We start from the raw sequence: 27509 nt of genomic DNA, 5'->3' as shown, positions 1-27509 counted from the left end.
TTCAAGTAAAAATGGTATTCTGTTCAAAACTGGCTAGTTCAACGTGCAACTCAAACAACTGCATAAGTGCTTTCGCTTGAAACAATCATCAACCTTTGGTATGGAATAGCAATATTCTATTCATACTAGTCTTTTTGCCATACTCAAAAGACTAGTTTAAATTAAGTTAAATTAGTATTTACTGTTTCATTGAGGACAATGTTAAATGAAACTAGCTTTTCTTTTTTTAAACTTATTAATTTTTTTAACTCAGTATATGATAGGTGAATAATACAAGAACTATTCATACTATTGGATCTGCCACCTCAATCTGCACTAAGGTGCCAACCCACCATTGCTTTTGTATCATTATTGAAAATGTCAACATAGTGAAAGAGGCCAATGTCATAGTACTTTATTGAAATAATTCGGCCTACGGACTCCTGAAAGGGCTTCAGGGACCCTCATGGTTCTATGGACTTAAAGAGCCACCAGTATAATCAAATGAGCAAACTGGATTGTTTCTTGAAAATATCATGGGTCAAAACTATGTCTTTTGAATCTTATTTTTTCACTGAGACAATGTTACAGTGCTGTTCTCAGAATAGAGATTTTATTCAGGGATGGGGAACCATTTTTTTTTTTTTTATTTTATTTTTTTTTTGCCAAGGGCCATTTGGGTATATGTAACGTCATTCACGGGCCCTACAAAATTATCAATTTAAAAAATAACCTGCTATATTTTGTCAAACCCCGAATTAACTCACCCCTAAAGCCTTGGCAGGGCCAGACCAAATGATTTCACAGGCCATAAACAATCCACAGGGCCAGACATTCCCCACTCCTGGTATATAAGTAACTACCAGTATAGTACCTGGCTTAAGCATTATAAATGGTTCACCCTCACTCTGTGATCCCAATTAATTCCAGAGCAGGGAATAGAATTTCTCCTCCCTAAGTCAAAATGAGAAAAGACTTCACAAAGTCTTTTTCAGATACAAGACCAGAAATTGTAATTCTTGGCAACTCGACTTATTTCCAAAGAAGATACTATTTCTGCACTTGGATAGCATCTAATATTTCCCCAGGGTATCTTATCTACTAATAGATGCAGAGAGGACTCTTTTAAGTATAGACTAGTTTTTATAAGATAATTTTATTAGAGATATAATTGAGCCTGGCTCTTTAAAACTCAATTTAGAACATTTAAAATTGACAAACTTTTAAATAAATATAAAAATTTTCAGCTTTTCCTAAAAAGATAAGATCAACATTACTTGCCCAGTGCCCTGTGTATATCAATACACAGCTGGCATTCTTTATATCCTCCAGGCTATTTTACACATTTGCATTCAATGACTGTCTCTTACAGAGTTTTGCATAACTGATTTCTACTCTTGTGCATTACAGTATTGTTCAGTTTCTCCTCCTTTATAACAACATGTTTGTTTTGCTAATTATTCTGGTATGATAGCAAAACAGATATTTTGAGACTTCAATTAAAGATGGTTCTCTTCTGTACTTTTCTAATGAGAAAGGCACTACCCAGTATGGCAAAATATTTCATATTTTGATAAAATTGAAGTTAAACAATAGTAATATATTTTAGCTATTAATTTTGAGTTTACAAATCATTTTATCTTCTTATTTTTTATTGATTTTAGAAAGATGAAAGGAGAGAAATAGAGGGAAACAGATTGGTTGCTGATCATACACACCCCAACTGGGGATCAAAACTGTAACCTAGCTATGTGTCCTGACTAGAATCCAAACCTCTGCCTTTTGATGTGTGGGACCACTCTTCAACCAATTAAGCCACACCAGCTGGGCAACAAATCATTTTAAATGATTGTTCTATGGCATTCTGCTAAATATATAGGATTTTATATTTATTTTTATTTCTCTGTTCATCTCATTTAGTATCCCTTCTGTCTTTATATATATATCTTGGTAACTGAAAATAAAATTCCTTCCATCCTTTTCTAATTATTTAACATTAACAATTATATTCATCATTGAAGCTAAGTATAACTTAACTGTGAAATGTACAATTGCCACTCTGAAAACTGAATTTGCAAATGACATTTAATTGTTATCCTAAGGGGGGAAAAAGGGGGGGAAAAAAGATATAGCTAACCAGAAATTATTAACTGTAGAATTAAGTTTTTATTACTTAGACAGTCTATAAGTGGCTAGATTTTTCTTTTATTCTTTAAAAAAATGTAATATACCTTCTCATTTTAGAAAATGTATATAAGGGGGGAAAAAGAGTTCCTCTAACACTATACTTAATTAATGACAGTTAAAATTTTGTTGTGTATCATTCTGTTATTTTTTTCTCTACATTCAAATATTTATACAAATGGATCAAAGTGAGAAGGCAGTGAATAAGAACTTAGGTTCTGGAATTACTACTAGATATACAGCCTTCAGAAAGTTACTTGACCTCTGTAACCATAATTATCTTATCTGTAAAATGAAAAATAATAATACCATTTCCCTCATAGAGTTGTTATAAGGTTTAAATCTTAAAATTCATATTAATCACTTATCACAAAGTTTGAAATACAAGTAATGCTCACTAAATGTTAGCTATTATTATTAAACTACTAGAAGCCTGATGCATGAAGATTTGTGTAACAATGGGCCTTCTTTCCCCTGGCTGTCAGCACTGCCTTCTCTCTGGCCTGAGCCGCCTTTCCACTCCAGCCCAGAGTTGCTTTTCCACTTTCCCATGCTGCCCATAGGCCCAAAGCGACTGGCGTGGTGCAGAACACCAGTGTTCTGCCCCAGCCACTTGATGCCTGTATATGCAAATTAACCCACCATGTTTGTTGGTTTGATTTGCATACTCCTAATTGGCTGGTAGGTGTCACAAAGGTGCACTTAATTAACATGTTACTCTTTTATTAGGTAGATAATATTTTATCCTAGCTCATTCATTTAGTAATATAAACATCTTTACATGTTTTTAAATAATCTTATACATTATTATTGTTTGCTATTCTAATTTGTGAAGGTAGCATAGTTTTTTCAGCAGCCCCTATTTTGGATATTTCAGTTGTTAGCTATTTAAGTTTTAAAAACAATGATATGATGATTTTCTAGAAGTTAAATATTTCATAGTTTTCTCTTTTATATTTATTTGTTTGTATCAGAGAGGAAAGGAAAGGGAGAGAGAGATTGAAACATCAATAATGAGAGAGAATCATTGATCAGCTGCCTCCTCCATGCCCCCTACTGGAGATCAAACCCACAACCCAGGCATATGCCTTTGACCAGAATTGAACCCAGGACCCGTTAGGCTGCAGGCTGATGCTCTATCCATTGAGCCAAACTGGCTATGGCATAGTTTTCTCTTTTCAAAATTTTTTAAATTTATTTTTAGAGAGAGGGGAAGGGTTATGGAGAGAAAGAGAAACATCCATGTGTCTCCTGCATACCCCCTACCGGGTATTAAGCTGGAAATCCCAAGCATGTGCCCTAACTGGGAACCAAACCGCCAACCTTTTGGTGCATGGGAAAATGCCCAGCCAACTGAGCCACACTGACCAGAACAATAGTTTTCTCTTAATTAATCCTAGCAACTGTATTAATTCTACCTTTGTTTAAAGTATATGCAGAACCTTTAGTTCATTGATCATATAACTTATATGGATACTAAGAACAGATCATTTTTGCATCTTGATGAATTCAATTTAATGATATTCAATTAAAAGCAGTTTTCTGTATTTGCATATAACTTAACTTATTGGAAGACATTTAAAAAATTATGGATCCAAAGTTGTTTGAAATCTTAACATTGAGTATGTAAAAGTAATTGCACTATGAGGCACTAAGTATTGAGGATCCACCCAACTGCCACTTTGAAATATTCTTAAAATAGACCTCAGTTTTTTGTATTGTCAATATCATGGAATTAAATTAAGTAACCTCTAAAGTTCCTTGGAGGCCTATAAATCTGTTTCTTTGAAATAAGTTTCAATACTGGCTGAATAAATACTATTACCATTCTGTTTAGCCCTTCTCTCTGATATTATATTAATATTCAATTAATATAAAATAATTTGCACTTATTTATCTAGCCTTTAAGTTCCATGTTACTACATAAAGCTAGGGATTATCAACTGAAAATGTTCTAACTTTATTCAAGATTTTTCTCATTTACATCAAGCTTAGTTCTGTTAAATGAAATAATGATTTATCTTGATATCCACTAGAGTTTGGGCAAGCTATATGAAGATAGGAAAGTGAGAAATATAGAAATACAAGAAATAATGAAATTAAGAATACTAGCTTTTCATTTTAATTAAAAACTTTCAATTCCTCTGAACTTATTTTTGATAGTTTGTGGCATGTTTGTGCAAAAATAGCTCAACAGAAATAACCAATGCCATCATTATTTCAGCAACAATTTATTAGAGCCATGATTTAAATCTATATAATTATCCTAACTGGTTTGGCTCAATGACTAGAGTTCAGCCTGCAGACTGAAGGGTCCTGGGTGCAAATCAGGTCAGAGGCATATGCCTGGGTTGCAGGTCCAGTCCAGTCATGGAGGAAACAGCCAATCAATGATTCTCTTTCATCATTGATGTTTCTATCTTTATCATCGATATTTCATCATTGATGTATTCTATCTCTCCCCTCTTTCTTCCTCTCTGAAATCAATAAAATATATATTACTAAAAAAAAATACAAGGACAAGAAGGGTCGAATTTTTAAATAAGTAAATAAATAAATAAAGTACATATAATTAACTGGCCATGTATCATCTAATTCATAACTTTAATAAAAAGCATACCCCAAATTAAATTATTCTCTGGATCATTATACTTTAAAATTATATATATTCTAAAATTGGTCATGCCAAAACTTCAATATTAAAGACAAATCCTAAAAAAAGTATTTTCTTACAGAAGTTTGTTTAAATTTTCAGGTTTAAAGTAAAACTTTTTTTAATGTCCTCCTGAAAATCATAACTACCGGAAACAATCTATAGCTTTACTAATATACACTGAGTGATATTGGTTGAAAGATAGTTTCTAAGAAAAAAGTTGTTGTTTTTCTATTATTGATGCCCATACTTCTTAAAAAGTGGTATAATAAAATAAGGTTAAAAATGTTTGTCTCTCAGGGTAATTAGGAGTAAGTTAGATAATTCTAACAATAAAAGAATTCAACCCTTAGGGCAAATTGAAGACAAATGAACAGAAAAGTTTGTTTAATCTACATATTCTTAATCTAAATCAATAGAAAATATGTCAGGGTACAAGGATGGGAATCTACATTAGTCATTTTCATAGGTGAGAGTCTAAATTTTCTTAATTTCTAGTTCTGCAGAAAGCCACTGACCTTCTCTATACCTGAATTCTCTTATCAATTAAACTAACACACAAAATATAAACCTTTTCTCAAAAATTTCAGCAAACATCTTGTAATAAAGAGAAATGTAAATACATACACCCAGTGATATAGTCACTTACTTTTATGTGGTTTTTACAAGCCTGAACTTTCTTTGAAATTTCATAGCTTTAAGAAATTAATATAAAGTTGGATTTCTACTCTAAAATCTGTATGTTTGTTTTAATAAAAACATAACACAACTACATATTATTGGCAAGAGGAATAATTTTTTACCTTGTTAGCAGTTGAAATTAGCTCAATTTTGAAAAATTAGACTAAAAAAAAAAGAGAGAGAATCAACAACCCTTATTGTATTAGCTTCCAGGCAATGTCTTTTATACATGATATTTCTAGAATCCAAGCTTTTATTAAAAAGGTGACTACAAACAGCAGTGATTTCACTGCTTTATAAGGCACATACTGGTAATTAATCCCTAAGGATAGATTCTCCAGTAATTATTCCCTAAAGAAAGATTCCTAGAATGCTGCAAAAGAAGTAATACAGGGCAATATTTTCAGACTATTTTTAATAAATGTTTTGTTAAATATTCTAGCTGAAAGGCTAAAGAGAATATTGAAATGGTTTTGTTCCTCTAGTTTATATTTTTACAATCTCAATAAAATGCTTGTAGAAGGATTTCTTCAGGATAGAAAAATTATTAGTGATTAAATTTTTTATTTTAAAACTGACATTTTATTTTTTCAATATATATAAATAAATAATTTCAACCAACTCATAATCCTTACAATTCTTTACATCTAGTTATCAAAATTTCTTTAATATTGCATGACCCTATATGTAACAGAAACATTCGCAGTTTAAACTTCTTTAGTTACTGATAGTGAATGGTTAGCCTCAAAGAAATGTATGTATAAAATTAGCTAACTTGTGAGGCTCTTATAATTATCATGAAGACTAAATTAATTCATCTTATTCAAATGCTAATCTTTTATGATTTCTCTTCCATCATAGTTGATGATTAAGGGTTGACTAGAATAAATGATAGCATTGCATTTCAAAAACTATTCGTTTAACTTTTTTCTATTTCTCAAATTTTTATTTATGAGACAAATCTTTTTCAGATTCTCTTTGAATAAAGTTTATTATTATTACCTGTTTTAAAAGTCACAAAAAAATTACATGACAACTCTGACTTTGAAAACCACATTTGTTTTCTAAAATCTTCCTCTTATGATAGTTTCAATTTACAAAGTCCAATTTATATGCAGAAAATTGATATCAAGCATTGACAATTGAGCTATCTACTCCAAAAATCTATCTTTAAATTAGTATTATAGTCTGGTTTTCTTTATGTTTAGTACTCATTGGTGACTATATTTTCTCTCTTATAATTTATTAAGTTTTTATACTTGCACTTACAGTTGGAACTGAAATGGTTTAGGAAAAATTTCTTCCACAAATAAATATAATAACAAAATTTATTTTATAGATGGAGATATAGACAGATATATACATACATATAATCTAATAAGCATCAATTTTTGTCCTACCCATTTATTTCCAGACCTATTAAAGGAATACAACCTTAAACTATAAATTAGGAATTGTGGATGTTATTCCTTGATTTGTCATTAATATTCTATGTAACCTTGAATAAGATACCTTATGTTGCTGGACTTGATATAATTTAAACTTTCTAGAAACTAAAAAAAAAAAAGTGTAAAAAATGGTATTCACATGTTACTGAAATTTTGCTGAAAGTCTTCACAGTTTTTGAAGTTTTTAGAAAGTGGCATGAAGCAATAGACTATACTTTTATTGGAAACTACATAGTTTATCTTTGAAATCAAGGTATTGTGAGTCTCCATTTAAAAAAAGGGAACAATTTTTTTAATATATTTTATTGATTTTTTACAGAGAGGAAGGAAGAGAGATAGAGAGCTAGAAACGTCGATGAGAGAGTAACATCGACCAGCTGCCTCTTGCACACCCCCTACCAGGGATGCGCCCGCAACCAAGGTACATGCCCTTGACCAGAATTGAACCCGGGACCCTTCAGTCCGCAGACTGACGCTCTACCACTGAGCCAAACTGGTTTCGGCAGGAAACAATTTTTGATATTAAGATGTTTTCTGAGGTCAAAGAAAATAGCACAAGAGAATTACGAGGAACGCATTGTCTACACAGAGGCTCTGTCTTATAGGGGTAGCCATCCTACTTAGTTTTCATTGTTTCTAAATTTGAGAATTCTGCTTGACTAAGCATGAAAATTGGCGATTATCATTTGGACATAAATTTATTTAATGCTGAAGAATTAGTAAAAACTATTTATATTGAGTAAAACCAGAAGTTGACACAATTCTTATGTGCCAAGATGCTTTTTTTTTCCAAAATGAAAATTCAATTCTGAGTATTAAGTAATCTCCATATACTATCTGAGATGTCCTAAAAAGGATAAAACAATCTATAGTGTGTCAAATATAATTTTGTAGCATGGTCAGGTTTCTTTTTTTTTTCAGGAGACTTTAACACTCAGAACTTGACATCATGTAGATGCTTCTCTGCTGTCTACTAATACAAGCAGAAGCATTCCTGCAACTTGACCTGTGCATTCTGAAGGGAGGCCATCATTCTTCATGAAGGAATCCACTTGATCTGAAGCTTCTTTCCTCTTCCCCCTCCCCTTTTTTTTGTCTTCCTTTTTAAACAAAGTATCAGTTGTTGTTACAACTCTACTAAAAAGCAAATGAATTTCTAATTTATATCTCTTCTGATAAAACACTTTGTGTTAAGCAACTTCCTTTTCTCATTTATATTATATAATGATATAAAACGAATTTTTAAAATCACAACTTTATTTTCCCCTATCTTACCTAGAAGGAAGATTCAGCTGAAATACAGACAGCTTTGAGGGAGTGACTATATCTGACAGTGGTCTGGCATTAAAATTTTCTGGTTGGGCAGCACAGTTGTTTATTTGGGAATCTCAGTGACAGCTGAACAACCTCAATGCTTGGGTCAGCAATCAGAGGATCTTCACTGTCACCTATCAAGAATGATGCTTGTCAGGACTGATCTTTCCACTTGGGGAACATTTATGTTTCTAATCATATCATTAATGTTTTCTGATATTACAATGGACTAGATACTAAAACACTGAAAGAAACCAAGTTCTATGCATAAGTATATTTATAATTCTTTGTTTTTCATAAACCAAATGCAAATGTAACACTACTCCAGATACTGCTTCATCAGAAATCCCCAAGATAACTGAAAGTAAGTGCACATTTCTTCATCAAGAATAGTGCCATAACAATGATTGCATTCTAGTGACCAGCCTATTTGCAGAGCATGTCATATAGCCTTTGGGTTAGTTAACTCCTTGACCTCCTAAGAGGTACCTCAAAGAGTCAATTGATGTTTTTTGCATGTATTATTTACTAATGCGTAGAAAAATTTTTAAGTTCACTTTTTCTTTATTCTGTCTTTTTTTACCCATCTTCCCTCATTGTAGCAAATTAGACGGCCGGATGAAAGCAAAGGAGTTGCTAGTAGAGTTGGATCCCTCAAAGTAAATATGTTTCTAACATTTTTTGGCAAGATTTTGTCTATAGCCTACACTTCTTCCTTTTTTTGGCGGTGGGTGGGAGGAAGGGAGCTTTTTCCATTTTTCACCATCTCATTTTTTTTTATTTTAATATTTTTATTGGCTGTTGGGTCATATTTTTTGTTTGTTTCAGCTACACATAGAGCAACCAGCTGAAGGCAAGCTGACAAATAACTAGCTTTGAATGGCACGACAAACTAAAAAAGAGGCAATTGCCTCATTACAGGTGCCATAATTTGGGGTTCTAGAGTAAACCGTTCCTCTGACTGATGTCACTATGAGTTAAGTTCCTGTTACACAGAGAACTAAATTTATTTTCAGAATATTATCTTCCCTTTTTATGATTTTTGTAAAAAATAATTATTCTTTTAGTGTTATTACCATTTATAGTTTATTCCAGAAAAATAATTATGAATTAACATTTTATACATAAAAAAATCTTAAGAATTAGAAATGTTATATGATGCTAGTATAATGGGCTTACATATAGCTAACAGTATTTAAGAATTCAATCCCCTTTATTTTATTTTTTAAGTTAAAAAATTGATATAACTATCAGTAAAAACAATATATATCTAATGTTTGCCCATTTATGATTGTGATTTGCTAATTTATATCTTAAATATTTCTGATCTGATGGTCCCATTTACTAGCTATTAAATATCTTGGGTACTTGATACTCTAACATTTAGTCACAGTGAATAGGTAAACAAGTTATCACTCCTAAAAAAAACAGACATAGTTAAAAGTTGCATTAATAATGTTTAATGCTGCCCACATAAATATAAGATAAAAAATTTGAATTTTTAAAATACATAGAGGAACCTCTTCCTTCCCCCTCCCCCCAAATTAACTGCTTCTTATATCTCAATCCCATTTGTTCTTTCAACAGTAGTAACTATTAAACTAATCAAAATGACAGATACTTCACTGTACTGGGATGTTTCCAAAATTCAATAACTATGCAGCGGTCGCCAACCCGTGGTCCATGGACCATTGGTGGTCCGTGAGGTCCAAAAGATTGGTGATCACTGGTTTAGATTCTAGAAGCCTAATGTTAAGTCATTTCAAAATTTTACACACCTTCAATTTATTTCCATTTAATAATTTATTAAACACTAATTTCTGCACTCTTTCCTCTCCTTGCCTCTTCTGCCTTCTTAATTTTACTTTTTTGTATCTGTTTATTTATCTGTATGAGTGCCACTCGTGTGATTGCACATGGATGAAGGTGTGTCTGTACGTTTGTATCCTTAATTCCAGACAAATCATCCTCTCTGTTCTCTAACACTGCTATATACTGGGTATCATTTTTTAAATGTAATTTCACGGAGGATAATCACAGGGTATAGGAAGTGTTGATTAAATTCCTATTTCAAAAATAAAGCAAGTTAAAATTATTCAGTCACAAATATATTAGTTCATGTATCCTGATGATATATCAATAACATTCCTCACTGTCTACTGTGAGGTATCATATTTTATATTTGTCTTTAAGGAAAGGTAAATCCATAATCGTTTAGACTAAGGATTATGACTTAACACTCAAATGTGCAAAGCAACATAACTTTGGGTAAGTTATTGATAGTGAAATAAGGATCAAATAGCATCCCTAACTGCAGCACCATCTGCTATAAACTGGATTGTATGTGTATGTGTGTGTTTAATTATCTCTATGATCAGCTTTTGTGTGTATAGAACTTCAAGTTATAATTGTATGTTTATTGTTTTTAAATATATATACAGTATGATAATGTATAAACACACATTATTTATAAGAACAAAAGATAGATTTTTGGTTTCAGTCAGTTTACTTTAATGTGGATGCAGCCTTAAATCAAACAGTGTGTTTGGGGGAAAAAGGCAAATTTCATAATTTTTAAATATTTTTACTCCATATTTCTACCAAAGAGAAAACTCTTAAGTGAATCTCTAGGGATTAAAAGGGTAGTTACAGTATTTCTTTTCTCTAATGCTTTGGGGAGACAAGATGCAATAATTAAAATGTTGGCTTCCCTAGCCACGGGTTTATTTAGCATGTATTCTTGGATTATACAAAAATCTTTGATATGTTGAAATGTTTGCCAAAGGCAGTGAGAAATGTGTAATGCTATGATCTTATTTTTAAAAGGAAAACTGAAGAGAACAAGTTGCTTTTTCAATTCATTTTTTGATGTTTACATGTAGCTCCATCGAAAACTGGATGAGCTCAGAGATCACCTAGAAGGCAATGTGAAAGGATACTCTCTCAGAGTACATGTACGATTTTACTCGGTGATTTTTTCCCCCTAAACTTCTGCTGACTGGTAATTCCAAATCTGATTGGTTTGTCCTCTCATCTCCATTTTTGTTTACTTTTTGTCTCTTTTCTCCCTCTTTTCTAGCTGCAGCTTCATGCTCATGTTTATGAAATACAGATTAAATTGGCAGAGCAGAGGACCCTTAAGTCACACTAGCATTGAGGTTGATTTAATAACATTCTGGATTTGTCACAAAATAAAAACTTACATTGCAAAATATGTTTTTCTTATACAATTACTCAATTTTCTGAGGATCTTTTCATGAGACTTCATTTGGAGTTTTTCTGTTGACTGTCTCTTCTTTCCCCTGTTACATGTGTCAACAGGATTATGATTTAAGGGCTGGATCCAACTCATAGAGCTTTTATGATTCAATTCCAGTGTCAAAAAAATGATCTATGTTACAGTATAGGTATTCTGGCAAGTAGACTTTTTTTCTGAATTAATAGACTTTTCTCAACTCAGATTCTTTAGGATTAACTGTAAGATATTTTTTGTTTAAAAATAAAATAGCCAGCATCTTTACCAGGAAAACCATCATTTAACATCTTACTTAAGATAAAGGATAATATATTTAAGATAACACTTTGAAGGAGAACAATACCTTATAGCCACTCAATACTGTGCATATATAATCATAGGCAAAAATAGTATTTTGTTACCAGTAGTTCAGACTCAGAATACATAGCTCTCTAATGAATATATCTTTTTAAAATAAATGGAAGTAAATCTCAAAAATGGCATATGATATAAATATGACAGAAGAAAAGCTCAATTATTGCAGTACAGTAACACCTCGATATAACAGACTAAATCAGGAGAGGAAATGTTCATTAAAGCTGAAATTCCGTTATATAATAAAGAAGGTTTTTTTAATGCATGTTAAAAACTTGACAAATTAGTTAGTTTACTTGTTTTTACTTATGTGGACATATTTGTATAATTGAAATTAAATATGTATGAAAAGTTTAATTTCACAGAAAACTTTTTTAAATGTATTCTGTAATTTTAATTTTATACTAGGTTTAGTAAATGCATGCATTCATCAGTCACCAAAAGTAAACAAATGCACAAAGCTGGGAGGGGGGACCCTATTCTGAGTACACCAGATGCTCAAGGCCAGTTAGAGTGTGAAGGCTCTATTCAGAGCACGCTGGATGTCCAAGAAAGTCTAGTCCCTGGCAGAGAGGTTCAGATCCAACAGTTGGAGCAGTAGGGCAGGATCAAGACTTGTGCACCCAGCATATGGCGCAGCGAGCACAGGATAAAGGAGGAGCTGAGTTCCCAACAGTTTAGTGCAGTGAGCAGGGTTGGAAATGAACTTGCTCTGACACTGGGGCATGGCTTAGCATAAGTCCAACCATTAGTAGGCACGCATTAAAACTGCTGCAGAAAGTCTTGCCACAGGAAAACAGAACCAAGTAACACAAGTGCTGCAGTGTGTCACGTTCTAGTCATTTCTTAAACATTGGATTTAAATATGTTGACTATAGTTGTAGATATGCAATATTTATTTATGTCAGTGAAATTACTACAGAGTTTTTTCCAACATATATCCTACTCACTCAAATTTGTTTTTTAAAAAAATGCCAGTGAATTAATATAAAAAAAAATAACCTGTTGATTTAATTATAAGCAAATGTTGGGTAAAAGCATTTTAAAATTAACAGTGTTAATATTCACATGTAGACTGAAAATTTTGTCCATTAAATTGAGGTCCACAAAAATCAAGGGTTTACTCTAAATAATTCTAGCTCTATTTAGCCCTGATCACCCATTCCTAAGGCTTTTTAAAAAGTTCCTATGAATCCTAGCCCTGACTTACTTCTCCCAAGATTAGTTCTATGCATTTAATTCATATTGCTATAATAGTTTTTGTTATACAGGGTAGAATGAAAAATAATAGTGATATGATAATTCTCAGATTGTTTTTTAATTAGATACCATATATAATTATGTATATCTCTATATTAAGTTTTGATTATTGAAGTCCAAAGTTGTTTTTTCTAATATCAGTAATTAAATTATTATAGCTAAACAGAGAAGGCAAGTATAACAAGTTTTTTCTATTTTTTCCTTTTGAGCCAGTTCTTCTTTTCTATTTATATTCTTTTTGAAGTTAAGAGATCATTCACAATCGCCTTCAGAATGTGTTTCAAAGTTTTAAAAGAACAAAAGATGAACATGAATACTATGTCTAATTCAGTCTAAAGATACCTGGATATTATTCTAAAAATATTCTGATTATAATAATTAATATATGTATTTAGTGTCATACTCTTCCCTAATAAATCATGAGGGCTGATATTCTTTTTCTTTCAATCAAACTAAGACTAGAAAATTGAGCCTTACTCCCCTCAAGTTGGTGGGGAGTTAGTGTTATATTAGGGTTAAATGAAAAGTTCTATACTTTGCAAATTAGTTTATCCCATGTCATTCTTTGATTTCTTTTTTCAACACCTATACTGCATAGTATAGCATATAATGACCAATCTCAACATCTTTATCTTTTGTTTCATTTCATGGGGCCACACTTTGTTCTGTATACCTTTTTTTTTTTTTTTCCTGAAAAGATTGCCTAGAGTTATATCATTCTAAGAATGCTTTTAACTAGAAGAGTAGAAAGAATAAAAAACTATCAAAAGGCAAATTGTATCTTCTCTAGAGAGTTCAGCTAAGAAAAGATGCAAATAAAATGCTTAGCTGAATGTTTACTTTTTCTCCTTCACCTTTAACTTCTGTTACCCCAGAATGTTGTAAAATATGCTTTGTATATTTTAAAATGTTGCTTAAGAGCAGAATAAAGTTATTCTAAGGACCATAGGCTATATAAGTAGGTTTTGCTTATAAAATGGGGTAAATTGGCAGATAGTGACCATTCAGTTTCGCACAAATTTATTGTAGGTGATCACACACAAGAATAAACCTATGGGTGTCATTTTATTCATTAGAACATTGCTAATTATTTCATTAAGAGAAGAGATTTAGAACCATGTTGCCAGTTAAATATTTTACTTAATGTAGAAAGTGAGGCATCATTCAAAAGTTTGGAATAAGGACCTCATTAAATCATTGATGCTTCGATTGGCATCATCTACACATTACATTATTTTTTAGAGAGAAAATAATCTTGAATCCTCATTTATTATGGGTAACCAATTACATAAAATTTAATGTTCTATTAAAATTTAAATTTTTTAATATTAAATTTTATTTATATACTTCTTTATCCTACATTTACTCCTCTATAGCAAAAGTAGGATGTAATAGATTCTTGTATTCTACATTAAGAATTTATCATCTTTTTCTGTACATTGTACAAAGCTGAAGTATTTTGGACCCTCAATGGGTTTTTAGTATTCATATTGATAAAATTATCATTTCCACATAAGCAGAGTTTGCATAATTTAGACTGATACTGAGTTGAGAATGAAAAAAATAAAATCACATAGAGTAAAAAGTTAATTTTCCATTTAACCAAATGCATGAAACTAGTGAGAAGAATACTAAAAGTAATGCACAAGATTGAAGAACAATGTAGACAGTGTTGAAAATTGGAAAACATAGGATAAGAAAAGTCAAACTAACCTTTTGTTTAATATAAATAAAGGTAAATTTACAAAATTGAGTTAGTTTTTAAAAATGGGATCCTGGAAAGCTTGAATATTAAAATATTTAGAAGAAAAGTTAGGTATATGCTCCTGAAATAATGACAAGTAGAAAGGAAAGCAAGGAGAGGAGTGAAGTACCTCAAAGCCACAAATTTTGTCTTTTCACTCAGTTTATGTAATATGATAGTGATTTTTTTATTCAGCTACAAATATATAACCAAATATGTTAATATTTAAAGGCTTTTAAAAACAATAAGAGGGAAGACAACTTATGGAGACAGATTATTGGCACAAAGTGAACGAAAAATAAAACTAATATTAAGTAGGGATAATATAAATAATGAATTAGATGGTATGGTTGTAGATCTTTTAAAATCGGTATTTTCATTTCAGCCTTACTACTTAATTACCTCTTATATTTTTTGAATTGTCTTTGGGCTCTTTTGTACTTTTATATTCATCAAATTAATGTTATAACTCAGGAGTCAGCAAACTACAGCCCTTGTGAACCCACAAAATAGGGATGATTTTTGCATTTTTAAATGATGGGGGGATCAAAAGAATATCATTTTATGATATGTGAAAATTATATGAAATTCAAATTTAGTTTCAAAAATAAAGTTTTATTGAAACACAGCCACTCATTTATTTGTATATTATCTATGCTTGGTTTTGCACTACAACAACAGAGCTTAACAGTTGTTAACAGTTGAGGCAAAGACCATATGAAATGTAAGACCAAAAATATTTATTATCTTAATGTTTCTAGAAAACATTTGCCAAGATCTGCTATAACTGGTTAGTGTATCAAGATGACATTTAAAAAATGATATTGACAAAGAAATTATTATAGTAGAGGTTTGTGAAATTATCTTCATTTTAAAGCTTGAAAAAAGGAGAGCTGCTCATTTTTCTAGGGATGGTTTCAGATTATTCTGCATAGAAGCATGTATTGAAAAGAGCTGATCTTCTGAAATCTTCTACTTTTGCATTTTTATTCTTTTCCCCCCACTAGCTACTCTCTTTTTATATGCCCCATTCTCTGTCTCTCTCTCTCTCTCTCTCTCTCTCCCTCTCTCTCTCTCCCTCTCTCTTTCCCTCTCTCTCCCTCCCCCTTCTCTCCCTCCTGCCCTTCCTCCCTCAGTAAAATTTACTATGGAATTAACATGAAATCCTTCACATATAGACATATCATATGAAAAAAATATAGATTATAAATTTCTCCTCTTTGGGGGACCACTTAATGTGACCTCACCTAAAATCATACCTTATATAATAAATGTCATACAAATGGGAAGGACTCTGACAGTAACAAATAATGCATCATATCTTACTATCTAGCTAGCACTTAAAGGTCTAAAAGGTATTTGCATTGAATCAGCCAACTCTCTGAGGTGAGAAGAAACAGCTAGAACATTTCTCCTTAGGTAAATAAACATTCATAGCTTTTAAATGAGTAAACATCAGTTTGTATACTCTACTCTCTTTAGGCAAATTTCTATGTCTTTTGGGTTTTTATGTAGAATGTTACTTAAGCCTTTAAGTCTTCCTTTTCTTCACATTTTGGCGTTTATTCATTAATAATATTCATTTAATTTATAATAATTATGTAACATTCTAAGTACCTTGATAGATGATATCTTATAAATATGTCTGTACTACAATAAAGATAGCAGTAATTCAATTTTAGGGCTATCTCTTTTGGAAAACTGGCTGATTTGCTACCTTTTACTTTGTTTGAATTTGCTTAACATTTATGTAAAGATAATACATTTCTGAAGTTTCAACTCTACTAAAAAATAGCTAAAATTTATCTTGTACTTCGAAGTAAAAAATTATCATCTAATACTTATCAAATCACCTACAATAGCCTATGACATCATTTGGAGTGGAAATGACATATCTATGAGGTGTTTAATACTTACTACAGGATAGGAGTTTTATACAAAAATGAGGCACTAATAGAAGATCTCCTTGGCAAGTAAATTTCCCCAGTAATAGAAAATGGAGAATGGAGGGCGAGAGGGGGAAACAAGACTCAAACTGCTTTCAAAGATAACATTTTTTAGGTTTGTGGGTATAGATATAGAAAGAGAACAAATATGCAGAGCAAGGTTTTCTTAGAACTGGAATCTTGCTAAAGAAAATCAGATGTGTCTGTGATTGATTAAAAAGGTATAATTTTTTATTACGTTCATTGGGATGATGTTGCTTAATAAAATTATATAGGTTTCAGGTGTACAATTCTATAATATATCATTTATATATTGTATTATATGTTCAATGCCCCCAGGGTATAATTTCTTAATATGAATAGAATTAGCCATATTTTAGAAACTATCTCAAAGTAACTCATTAAGTGGCAGTCATACATTTTATCACAGGCCTTTATAATGGTAAGTGTAAAACCTTCTGATTATTATTTCACACAGTTCAAGTTTTTTTAAAGTTAGAAGAAAAGAGTTTTTATATACATTCATTCAATAAATACATTGATGGCCTTCTACATCTAGCTGAGCTGGAATAGAATTAAAGAACAAATCAAATAATAAGGGCATTTGATTCCTCCATTTTGACATTTTCTATACCTTTATTTTACCATTCTAACTTTGTATTTTGGAACTTCATGAAGAATTTTGTAACTAGAGAATGCAGACTTAAGAATTTACCTCACATGACATTATGACAACCTAATAAAAGAAGAAGCCACAGAATTGAACATGGCAATGTGACAACCTAGAAAGGAAATACAGGCCAGAAAATTATCAGTTCAAAGTCATGAAGAGTATAAACATGTTTTAAAATATAAAATAGTTGTTTTTAAAAAATCATTGAAGCATTCTGATAAAAGATATGTCAGTAGAAGAGTTTGTGTTTAAGATTTCATATCTTTTTTGGTATTGCTATGGGTAGATATAAATAGAGATAGAGTATAGGTATAAATATATAGAGAAAAAATATTCAGTAATACTGAGAATGGAATAGTAGGAACAGGAAATCAGAATTAGAATACTGACCTGGCTTTAGCGCCCTCTTTAAAGAATAATGTCACATGTAGTTTGCTAGTATTAAGCCAATAAAGATGGGTGTGATACCATAGAAAAAGTCCTTTCCTGTTAACTTTAAGTTAGCATCTTTTCAACAAGGTTATACCAGATTCTGATTAAAGGGGGTCATCTTTGTCACGGATTTTTTTTTTTTTTATAAGCTGATATTTCCTTTTATCACAAAGTTCTTCTAAACTAGCTTGAACCTTGAAATTTCAAACTCGGGTGTCTTCTTATAAGGCTGTTTTTCTGTATGGCAAATGTGTTGGTGATGGAGCCATCTAAACTTCTGAGACCCTTACTATGCTATCATTTCCTCTTTAACAATGTTTTCTTTTCCCCACTGCAAAACCAGGCTCGGCTTCCCTCGTGCTCATCTACTTATAGTGTATCTGAGGTATACTTTGCACGTGTTTTATTACATGGTCAACAACATGCTCGCCCTCACCATTTCCTATTTTATTTTCCTTTTGCCTTAATTTACTTTGCCTTGCACTTTGCATTTGGCTGAAAGGGGAAAGTTAGCTCTTTTGGGGAAATTTTCTATATTTTTATACTGCACTGTTTCTGAGTAACTTTTTTTTCTGGCAATCACTATAGTATATTAAAATACTTAAAGGCCAAATAGCTCCCTTAATTGCATAAAGATTCCTTTGAACAAAAAAATTTGTTATTAAACTCGAATTGGCTAAAGATAAAGATTCCAGTTTGCAAATCTGTAAAGGTCTATCTCTGGTAGCTGAAGATTTATATTACATTAGTGACAGCTCTAACCCATTATCCATAGAAACAGGAAAGCATTCAAAACTGATTATTTAGTGAAAAGTTAATACGATTTCTCTATTTTTAAAACAAAATATTTGTTCCCTTTTAAGATACTAATTGTGTTACTCAGGATAGTTGTTATTTTTTTAAAGGTTTTTATGAGCTGGAAGAGCTTATCCTCATGAGATTTATGTTTTTCTTAACAAAATATTTTGCATGAAATTTGACCTTATATTCTTTGCCCTTTTTAGGGGTTTCATTTCTTATTCTTACTATGTTAAACCATAGCATAAATGGGTTTTCTATTTTGATAAGCCCTATTTATTAAAATATTAATAGACTTTGAATATTTTTTTCAAAGCTGGGGCACTGTTAAGCAGCCAACAGGAAAGAGTATATGTACCTCAAAATATGACTAGTAATTAAAAAAGACTTTAATAGCCTATGAATCTTAAGGTCTTAGTTTGTTACTTTAGAAACATAACATTTCTACACTTTGTGCAGGCCAGTATTGTCAGCTTAATTCTCACCACAAAAATATTATCTCATAATGTTATGCAAAACAACAACAAACAGAAAGATCACAGTATCTAAAATACCAGGTAGTATATCCAGACCACAGGCAGAATATCATCTTTTGTCTTTAAAATTTAAGAAAAAGCCTTGAAGGAATAGCATAGTTAAACCCATAGCCTCACAAAGTTTAAGTTTGGTAGAATTACAAACAACTTCTCTAGTTTTCTTTCTTTTGCAAGTTGCAGCTGTTACTGATTTTTTTTCTCTTAAAACTGATTTTGTGGATAATCAATGTCCTCTTGAAATATATAGTTGTAGTGAGAAGCAAAGTAATGAAAGACAAATGAATTACTTGTGATATCAACAAAGACTTTTAAAAAATATTTATATCATCTCATCACATTTTTCACAGGTCTTTTCTTAAGTTCCCAGGATTATGATTCCCAGTGTAAAAAAGTATATATAACCCATTTCTTTCTGCCACTTCATCCAGGCAATTCTCCATTTCCCATGAGAATGTATAAGAAGTCTACCATTGGCATCATCTCCAATCACAGCCTACAGCATCTATCAGGGTATTACTTTCTCTGTGACAGCATGTGTGCAGGAGGGCTCTCAGGTTGGAATGGGAACTGGCTTCAGGGGGATGGGATTATGTATGCTGTGGTATTCGCTCCATAGCACTCAGCTCTTAAATGAACTCTGGCTTTATCAGGGTTTGTTTCTTTCGTTATGACACATGAGCTTTATTTATTTGTCATGAAGTGTGTTTCTCTTTTTGTCACTTGTGGTAGGTTTCTATATTTCACTCAATGCTACATGTCTGTGGACTCTATAGGTGGTATTCTGTTTAATTTATTATGCAATAAAGACTAATACCATGACGAACTCCTTAGGCATTCTAATATGATAATCATCTGGACAGAAATAAACTTTTATAATTGCTTTCTATTTCATCTTAAATTAGTAAATGACTGTTTCACACACACACACACACACACAAAACCTTAATTATTAGAATTTCAGGGAATGTCCTCATGTTTTTTCATGTGAAAGCCTCTTGTTGGGACTGTTGCTTACATGCATTGTGTATTTTATAGCATCATTATAGAGGTAGCCAAACTGTTATGGTTCAGTCTCCTTTTCCTCACATTTACATCATGTTCACTTAACTTCTCCAAACCCTAATGCTTTACTAATTGCATGTCACTACCTTCTGTGGCATTCATAAGACTAAAAAATAATAAGCCTTGTTCAAAAATGAAATTATCCATGAGTTGTACAAGAACAAGATAATTTTTAACATTACCTAAATAATACTGCTCAGCAAATGTTACTCCATGTAATTGATAGCTCCTTGTAAAAAATACAATTCTCTTACTATGTGATAAGTCTTGTTTTTGACATCTCACTTATTTTATCTTAATTAATCTTCACTATAACTCTGTTTGGAAAAGATATTATTGTCATCCTTATTTTACAGATGAGTAGACTCTGGCTCAAAAGGTTAGATATCTTACCCAAAGTTATAAAAGCTGCCAACTGAGGATTTTTTCTTAAATACCATGGTTTCTACTATTCAGGGGTTATTATAAGTCATCAGCTCTCTGAATGTCATATAGTAGTCTTATACTTTCACAGTATGTATTTCCTTAGTTTATGTTGATTATATCATTTTTGATATTATTATAGGAAAAGGTATGGTTGTATGAGATAGAAAACTTTAAGGAAATGTTAGAAAGACATCCCTTTGTGTAATTTATTATTTTTTTGTACTTAGTTATTCAGCACATACTTACTGAGCTCCTAGTATGCCTTACTCAAATGTAATTGTAATCTGCTAGGTTATTTTTTTATATATAGAATTGGTTTTACATTTAGAATGCATAAAAATTTCATGGATATAATGAGATTAGTGTCTCAGGTTGTACACTATTGTTCATCACTAAAGCCACATGAAAAAAAAGGGAAAAACTCACCTTCCAAATATCTAACCCTCAACTTTGTTCTAACAGTGTTTCAGCAGTGTTCATTTTTTTTAAATACTTTGAAAAAATTGCTTCAGAGTTTTATTAGCCTAAACAAAAGCCAGACCTAGTACTATCTTCTGGATCAAATTAGTGCTATTTTCTGACATATATGGGTGGGCAAAAGTAGGTTTATAGTTGTGGTACATGAAACAATTTATTCTTGTATTATTATTTATTATTGATTATTTATTTGTATTACAACTGTAAACCTACTTTTTCCCACTCCTGTATTTGCAAAACGGGAATATATACTATATATAAATTTTTAATGATTTGTAACAGTATATATATCAAAATAGTTAATAAACATTTAAACCTATCTTTAATGTGCTAGATTTACCAGTAGCAAGATTGATTTAGATAATTTAAATTGCAGATAATAGATATATATATTCAAGAAATAGTAATAGAGAGAGGGAAGGAAGAAAATTGGACTCTAAAGACTATAGTATTTCTGTTTTAAAAGATAAGACCATTTTTAACACACCAAATGGACCACAAACTGTTCAAAGTAGAAGAAACATTAATACAATAAATATTCATAAAATGAATATTCTACACTGTCAGAATATTCTATACCTAAGATTTCCTATTATATAAATTCTCACTTAGAAAATCTTTAATAATTTATTTTCTGTATATTTCAATCTATTTGCTGTAACGTTCCATTCTTTCCTTTCACTTTAATGTGTACTGTTTTCATTCTGTTTATATATAATAGTTGGAAATTTGGAGACAGCTTAAAGAAATATCTTAGAAATAGTAGCTTTTTATAACACTGCAACTGCTGCTTGCAAAGTTTCTTGACTCCCTCATTTTTGAATTTTTAAAAATGAATCGAAGTATATAAATTATTTGGGTCAAAATAAGAAAATTAAGTACATAACTAAAATCCAAATTGAAATAGAAACGAAAAAAAAGTCTATCAAATACTTATATGAAAATCCAGCTTTATACAAATACAGATTAGTTTATCAACATGATGTTATCATTTTACAAATGAAATATATTAATTACATAGTTAGAACCCAAATAAATGTTGACCATTATGGTATACACAAAAATGACATATCACCGAAACTGGTTTGGCTCAGTGGATAGAGCATCAGCTTATGGACTGAAAGGTCCCAGGTTCTATTCAGGTCAAGGGCATGTATCTTGGTTGCGGGCACATTCCCCAGTAGGGAGTGTGTAGGAGGCAGCTGGTAGATGTCTCTCTCTCATTGATATTTCTGCTTTCTCTCTCCCTTCCTCTCTGTAAAAAAATCAACAAAATATATTTTTAAAAAGTGACATATCTTGCTTGCATTCATACTTGTAGTTCCACCTGCTCTTTGAATGTCTTTTTATGATGTCAATTCAGTATATACAGCTCTGCTGTCTTAATTCATTTGTTTTTATCGTGTTCTTAAAGTTTCCCAGCATAGAAATCTTTGTAGTTTTGACTCTTCTTTATTTTTCATTTCTGACAGTATGTCATTAAATTTTGTCATTTTTGTTATTTCTTCCCTTAAATTATCTTCTTTTAATTCTTACTTCTAATACATACAATATACTTTGTAATCTGCTCTACTTTCAAACCCTGGTTATAGTAAGATAATTGGTGAACTTGGCATGTCTTATAGGAGGAACTCAAAAAATATCTGGGAAATGGCGAAGTGCCTTAAACAAATAAATCAATGAACTTTTTTAATGTTTATAAAGTTTCCACATCTGTGTTTCAGGGAGAATTTATAGATAATTTATGTAAAATCTAATAGAGTACCTGGGACATAGTAACCATTAAATAAATATGTTTCTCTTTTCCTCCCCCCTCTAACTTGGATATTTAAGCCCTAATAACCTCAGACTTGGATTACTAGAGTAGCTAAATAACTGGATTCTCTTTTTATAATGCTTCTTTTCTCTTTTGTCAGACTAATCTTCCCAAGGCCACTTTAATTTCTTTCAGCTCTCCAATCAAAAAAAGCTATAATAGCCTACCTCTGAGTTATTATCAAGAATAAATGCCTCTCTATCAAAGTGCTTTATACTTTGACTAGCCACTGTTTATCTAACACTTGAGGTCCGGCGCACAAAATTTGTGCATGGGAACAGTCCTTAGGCCTAGCCTACAATCAGTGCCATCTTTCCCAGCTGCCTGCAGCTGGCCCCACCTTCCACCACCACCCACCCCGGTTCCCCATTTACTATTGGGTGATGAGGGAAGGGACTGAGAGGTCAGCTATTTCCACCCACTTGCTGGCTCCGCCCTCACAGCAGGTGGCCATCAGGCTATTGTAGCCTGCTGGCCAAGGAAAGGGACCAAGAAGTGGTCAGTGCATCTCATAGTGACTGATCCAGCAGTTGTTCTAGTCATTCTGCTATTAGGGTCAATTTGCATATTACCCTTTGTTATATAAGAAAGAGGCCTGGTGCATGGGTGGGGGGCAGCTGGCCTGCCCTGAAAAGGGCCCTGGATGGCGGGGGGGACAGGGGAAGGGGAAGGTCCTTGCTGGGGGCGGGGCTAGCCTGGGCAAGGGGCTGAGGGCAATTTTCAGGCCAACCACACCCCCAGCTGTGTCAGGGAGGACATCCAGAAGACATCCTGTCTAATTAGCATATTACCTTTTTATTAGTATAGATTATTTTCTAAAAGTGACTCCTCCAACTTTGCCCAGGACTTTCCAGATTTTGGCATTGATAGTACCACATTCTAAAACTGAAAGTTTTACATACCAGGAACCCCCGCAATTCCAGGCAAACAAGGATAATTGACCACTTACTCCTTACCATGTACCTACAATTCCAATCAAGGTGAACCTTCTTATCATATTATCTTTCTTCCTTTTTATTGGCCATTATTAGAGGCCCAATGCACAAAATTCATGCACGGGTAGAGGTCCATAGGCCTGGCCAGCGATCAGGGCTGATCTGTGGGGCAACCAGAGGGTGATGGGGGCCCCGGTTGCACTTGCCTTGACCTGGCACTGCCCACTCATTGGCCCTGCTCTCTGCCACTGCCAGTTGGGGCCTGCTGGCTGGGGGCAGCTCCTGGGTTGAGCATCTGCCCCCTGATGGTCAGTGCAAGTCATAGCGACAGGTTATTCCTCCGGTTGTTCCACAATTTAGTCAATTTGCATATTAAGATTTTATATAGATAGATTTGTGCTATTATTTCTTCCTCCATAACTCTAGCACTTCTTCCTCAAGAAAACCTTCTCTACCAATTCCTATTCATCTCAAGGGAATTTAAGTTGTGCTTAAAGACAGTATTTTCCTATATTGCTTTCCTCCTGCCTTTTTTACTTTTTTTACTGTTGCTTACATGTTGGTGATCAACTTGATTCACTCTCAGATTCTCTGTTTCATTTCTCACTATATATCTACTGTTTCCAATATAATAGCCTATAGCCACATGTAGCCTTTAAATTTAAATTCACTAAAATAAAATAAAATTTAAAATTTAGTTTCTGCATTGCAACAGTCACATTTCAAGTTTTAATAGTCACTCGTGACTAGTGGCTACCATACTACAAAGTTTAGATATAGGATATTTTCATCATCACAAGAAGTTCTATTGGAACACAATGCTCTCTTCTGGGTTGATCTCATAATCAGCCATTATTATTACAGTCATCACTGTCAATCATTATTCTACTTATATAGCACTTGCTTTGTTCAGGGATCATTCTAGGAACTTGGTTGGATAGAGACACTTACTTAGCTTTTTGGGGGCTTTATACTATCTTCCCCCACACAAAACACACTCAGTAAGCACTTAATAAACACATATTAACCAGATCCTGAGTTCAAACCCAGTCTCAAATATCCCATTCTGTACATTTCAAATATGACTAAGATTTGCATGCATTCTTTAATTTCCTGAGAATAAATTAATCTAGGTCAGTGATTTTTAATTAGTGTGCCGCAAAGGGTACACTGGTGTGCCACAAGAATTTTTAAAACCTGCAATACCTGACTATTTAGTCAAGGACCCTGACCTCTTTTCCCTTAGATTGTCAATTTAAAAAAATAACAGCCAAGACGATAATAGTCGTAGGTGTGAATGAATCAAAATTATACCTATTGTTTTTTGACAGATCAGCAAATATATATATTTTGTGTGTGTGTGTGTGCGCTGGTAATTAGTTGAACATCACTGTTCTAGGTCAGTGCTTCTAAGACATTTTAATTCTCCATTGCCTGACTGGCTTTCCTACAGCATATTCTGATATTCCACTTTTTAAAATAACAATGTTGGCCCAGTCTTTTTTGAATATTGGCTTCATCAATATGAAATAGTTGTTCCAATCTATACAACTCTAATTACTTATTGACCTTGGATGTAATAGGAGAGAAGGGAATCTTGAACTACTGAATTGTCTTTCTCCCCCTATTGTTGAAACCTGAAGTTTACCTAGAGCAGTGCAGCTTTCTTCTCTGTGACCCAATCAGTCTCCTTGGCATCCTGTTTGAAAAACTCTAGGCATTAGAAGTTCATGAAAAATTCTGCTTTTATAAAATCAGGTGGGAATCAATTGATACAAAAGCAACAAAATAAAGCTGTTAAACCAATAGTAAATATTTCTTAGATCTCAACAAAATTAAAGTCAGAATCTAGTGTTATCTATTGATAAATAAGTCATATATATATGCCTTTCATTGAAGCTGTTTTATTTTTTTAAAAAAATGTTTTTATTGACTTTTAGAGAGAGAGAAGCATTGATAAGAGAAACATCATGGATTGGCTGCCTCCTGCATGCCCCCAGCTGATGATTGAGCCTGCAAACCTGGCATGTGCCCTGACCAGAAATTGAACCAGCCACCTTTTGGTTCATGGGTCTATGTTCAACTATTGAGCAACACTAGACAGCCAAATCTTAGTTATTTATTACCAAAACACAAAGCGGGTATTGGTAGACAATTTAAGTCTAAAGAAGGATCAGCATATAAATCCCCAGTGGCTTTTTTTATTATTATTATTGCTCTCTATTCAATATTGAGGACAATTTACAACAAAAGTGATTTTTATTCTTTACTGGGCTGATGCCCATAATTCTCTTCTTTCATGTGCCCTTATACACCACAGCCTGCATTTTGTCTCCATTTCTCTTCTTTCTTAATTAACCCAATTGTCTCTTCTATATGGGAGGTAGACTATGTATACTTGCACAGCTGCCTGCAAATTACAGAGTAGGAATACTAAGCAACTCCTGGTCATACCCTGCTATGGTTCATACCCATAAATTTACAGATGCAGTTTAGTTTATCACCAAACCTGATCTAAATTTCAAAGATTCAGAAAAGTATCTTCTTGACTATCAGCAGTGTAAATTTTCTTTTACTTGTTCATGCAAACATGCATTTGAGTGCAATAAAAGGTGTAAACTGGACTTCAGCAAATAGAAATATCAGTTTTCTTCTCTGGTCAACATTTTTCCCCCTTTCAAAATCACTTCCTTTTTCAACTAGGATTTCTCATCTAAACCACAGAACAAGTTATTTGTGTGGCTATTTTTTCAAGCTCCTCTGAAGATGGTACCATTCTATATTCATAAAGGAGAATCTAATTTATTATATATAATGTATGTGTAGTACATCCTTAATCCTCTTTCTGAGTTCAGAAACATATTAATTGTTTCTCTACTCTTAAGTAGTTCAGTATTTCTTGAGGCCAGTTGTCATTTAAAGCCATACTTAAAAATTTCTTCTTTGGAAATTCTCCTTATTGCCATATTTTGAGGATACCAAAATATCTAAATAGTTTCATGCTTACCATGCCAATTTTAAGATTTGACAGTATGAGGCATGTATTTATTTGAGAAGTTTTTTTTAATTATTTTTCTGAAAGAATCAAGATTAACCAGCTTCTCACTGTATTCCAAAGATGTTCGTGCTTTGACAGTTATTAATATTTATTGGTTTTCTCACAGTCTTGAAGTAAATTTACTAAAGATGAATGCAGCATAATGCTTTAAAAATTTTGTGTTTGGGCTAGATGTGAATTCCAGCACTAGATTTGAAACCCAACCCTACTTCTTACTAGCTTTGCAATCTTAGGAAAGTTAACTTGTCTGTACTTCATTTTCCTATAAAATGGGAATAATACTTCCTTTAAGGGTACTTTATGTATTTAATCACTAAATACTGCTTGATACAGTGCCTGATATGTGTAAGTACTCAGTAAATATTTACTAGAGGTACAAAGGTAAAGCTATGTTTAGTTTGAACTAACTGTTGAACATAGTAGCTGCTACATTTGTCATGTAGTAACATATGGTTATCCATACTCTGACTGAAAAAT

The 27509-nt window shown here is 32.4% G+C and overlaps 1 protein-coding gene across 13 annotated transcripts in view; it reads left to right on the top strand.

The window, feature by feature from the left end:
- Nucleotides 1-27509, top strand: part of GPHN (gephyrin) — a 355412-nt gene that overhangs the window by 204743 nt on the left and 123160 nt on the right. For 7 of the 13 annotated variants that reach the window (XM_045579636.1, XM_036434045.2, XM_036434007.2 and 4 more), the window contains one exon: nucleotides 8862-8918. The exons of 5 other annotated variants lie outside the window; for them this stretch is intronic. In XM_045579636.1, coding sequence (XP_045435592.1) covers nucleotides 8862-8918 — 57 coding nt within the window. Of the gene's footprint in view, nucleotides 1-8861; nucleotides 8919-18267; nucleotides 18310-27509 lie in introns of all 13 variants that reach the window. One more of the 13 variants, XM_045579630.1, reaches the window with a different exon arrangement.

This window comes from Pipistrellus kuhlii, unplaced genomic scaffold (genome assembly GCF_014108245.1).
Source record: "Pipistrellus kuhlii isolate mPipKuh1 unplaced genomic scaffold, mPipKuh1.p scaffold_m20_p_1, whole genome shotgun sequence".
Classification (NCBI taxonomy): Eukaryota; Metazoa; Chordata; class Mammalia; order Chiroptera; family Vespertilionidae; genus Pipistrellus; species Pipistrellus kuhlii.
The sequence above is the reverse complement of the archived record's forward strand: the minus strand, read 5'-3'. Positions and strand labels throughout refer to the sequence as shown.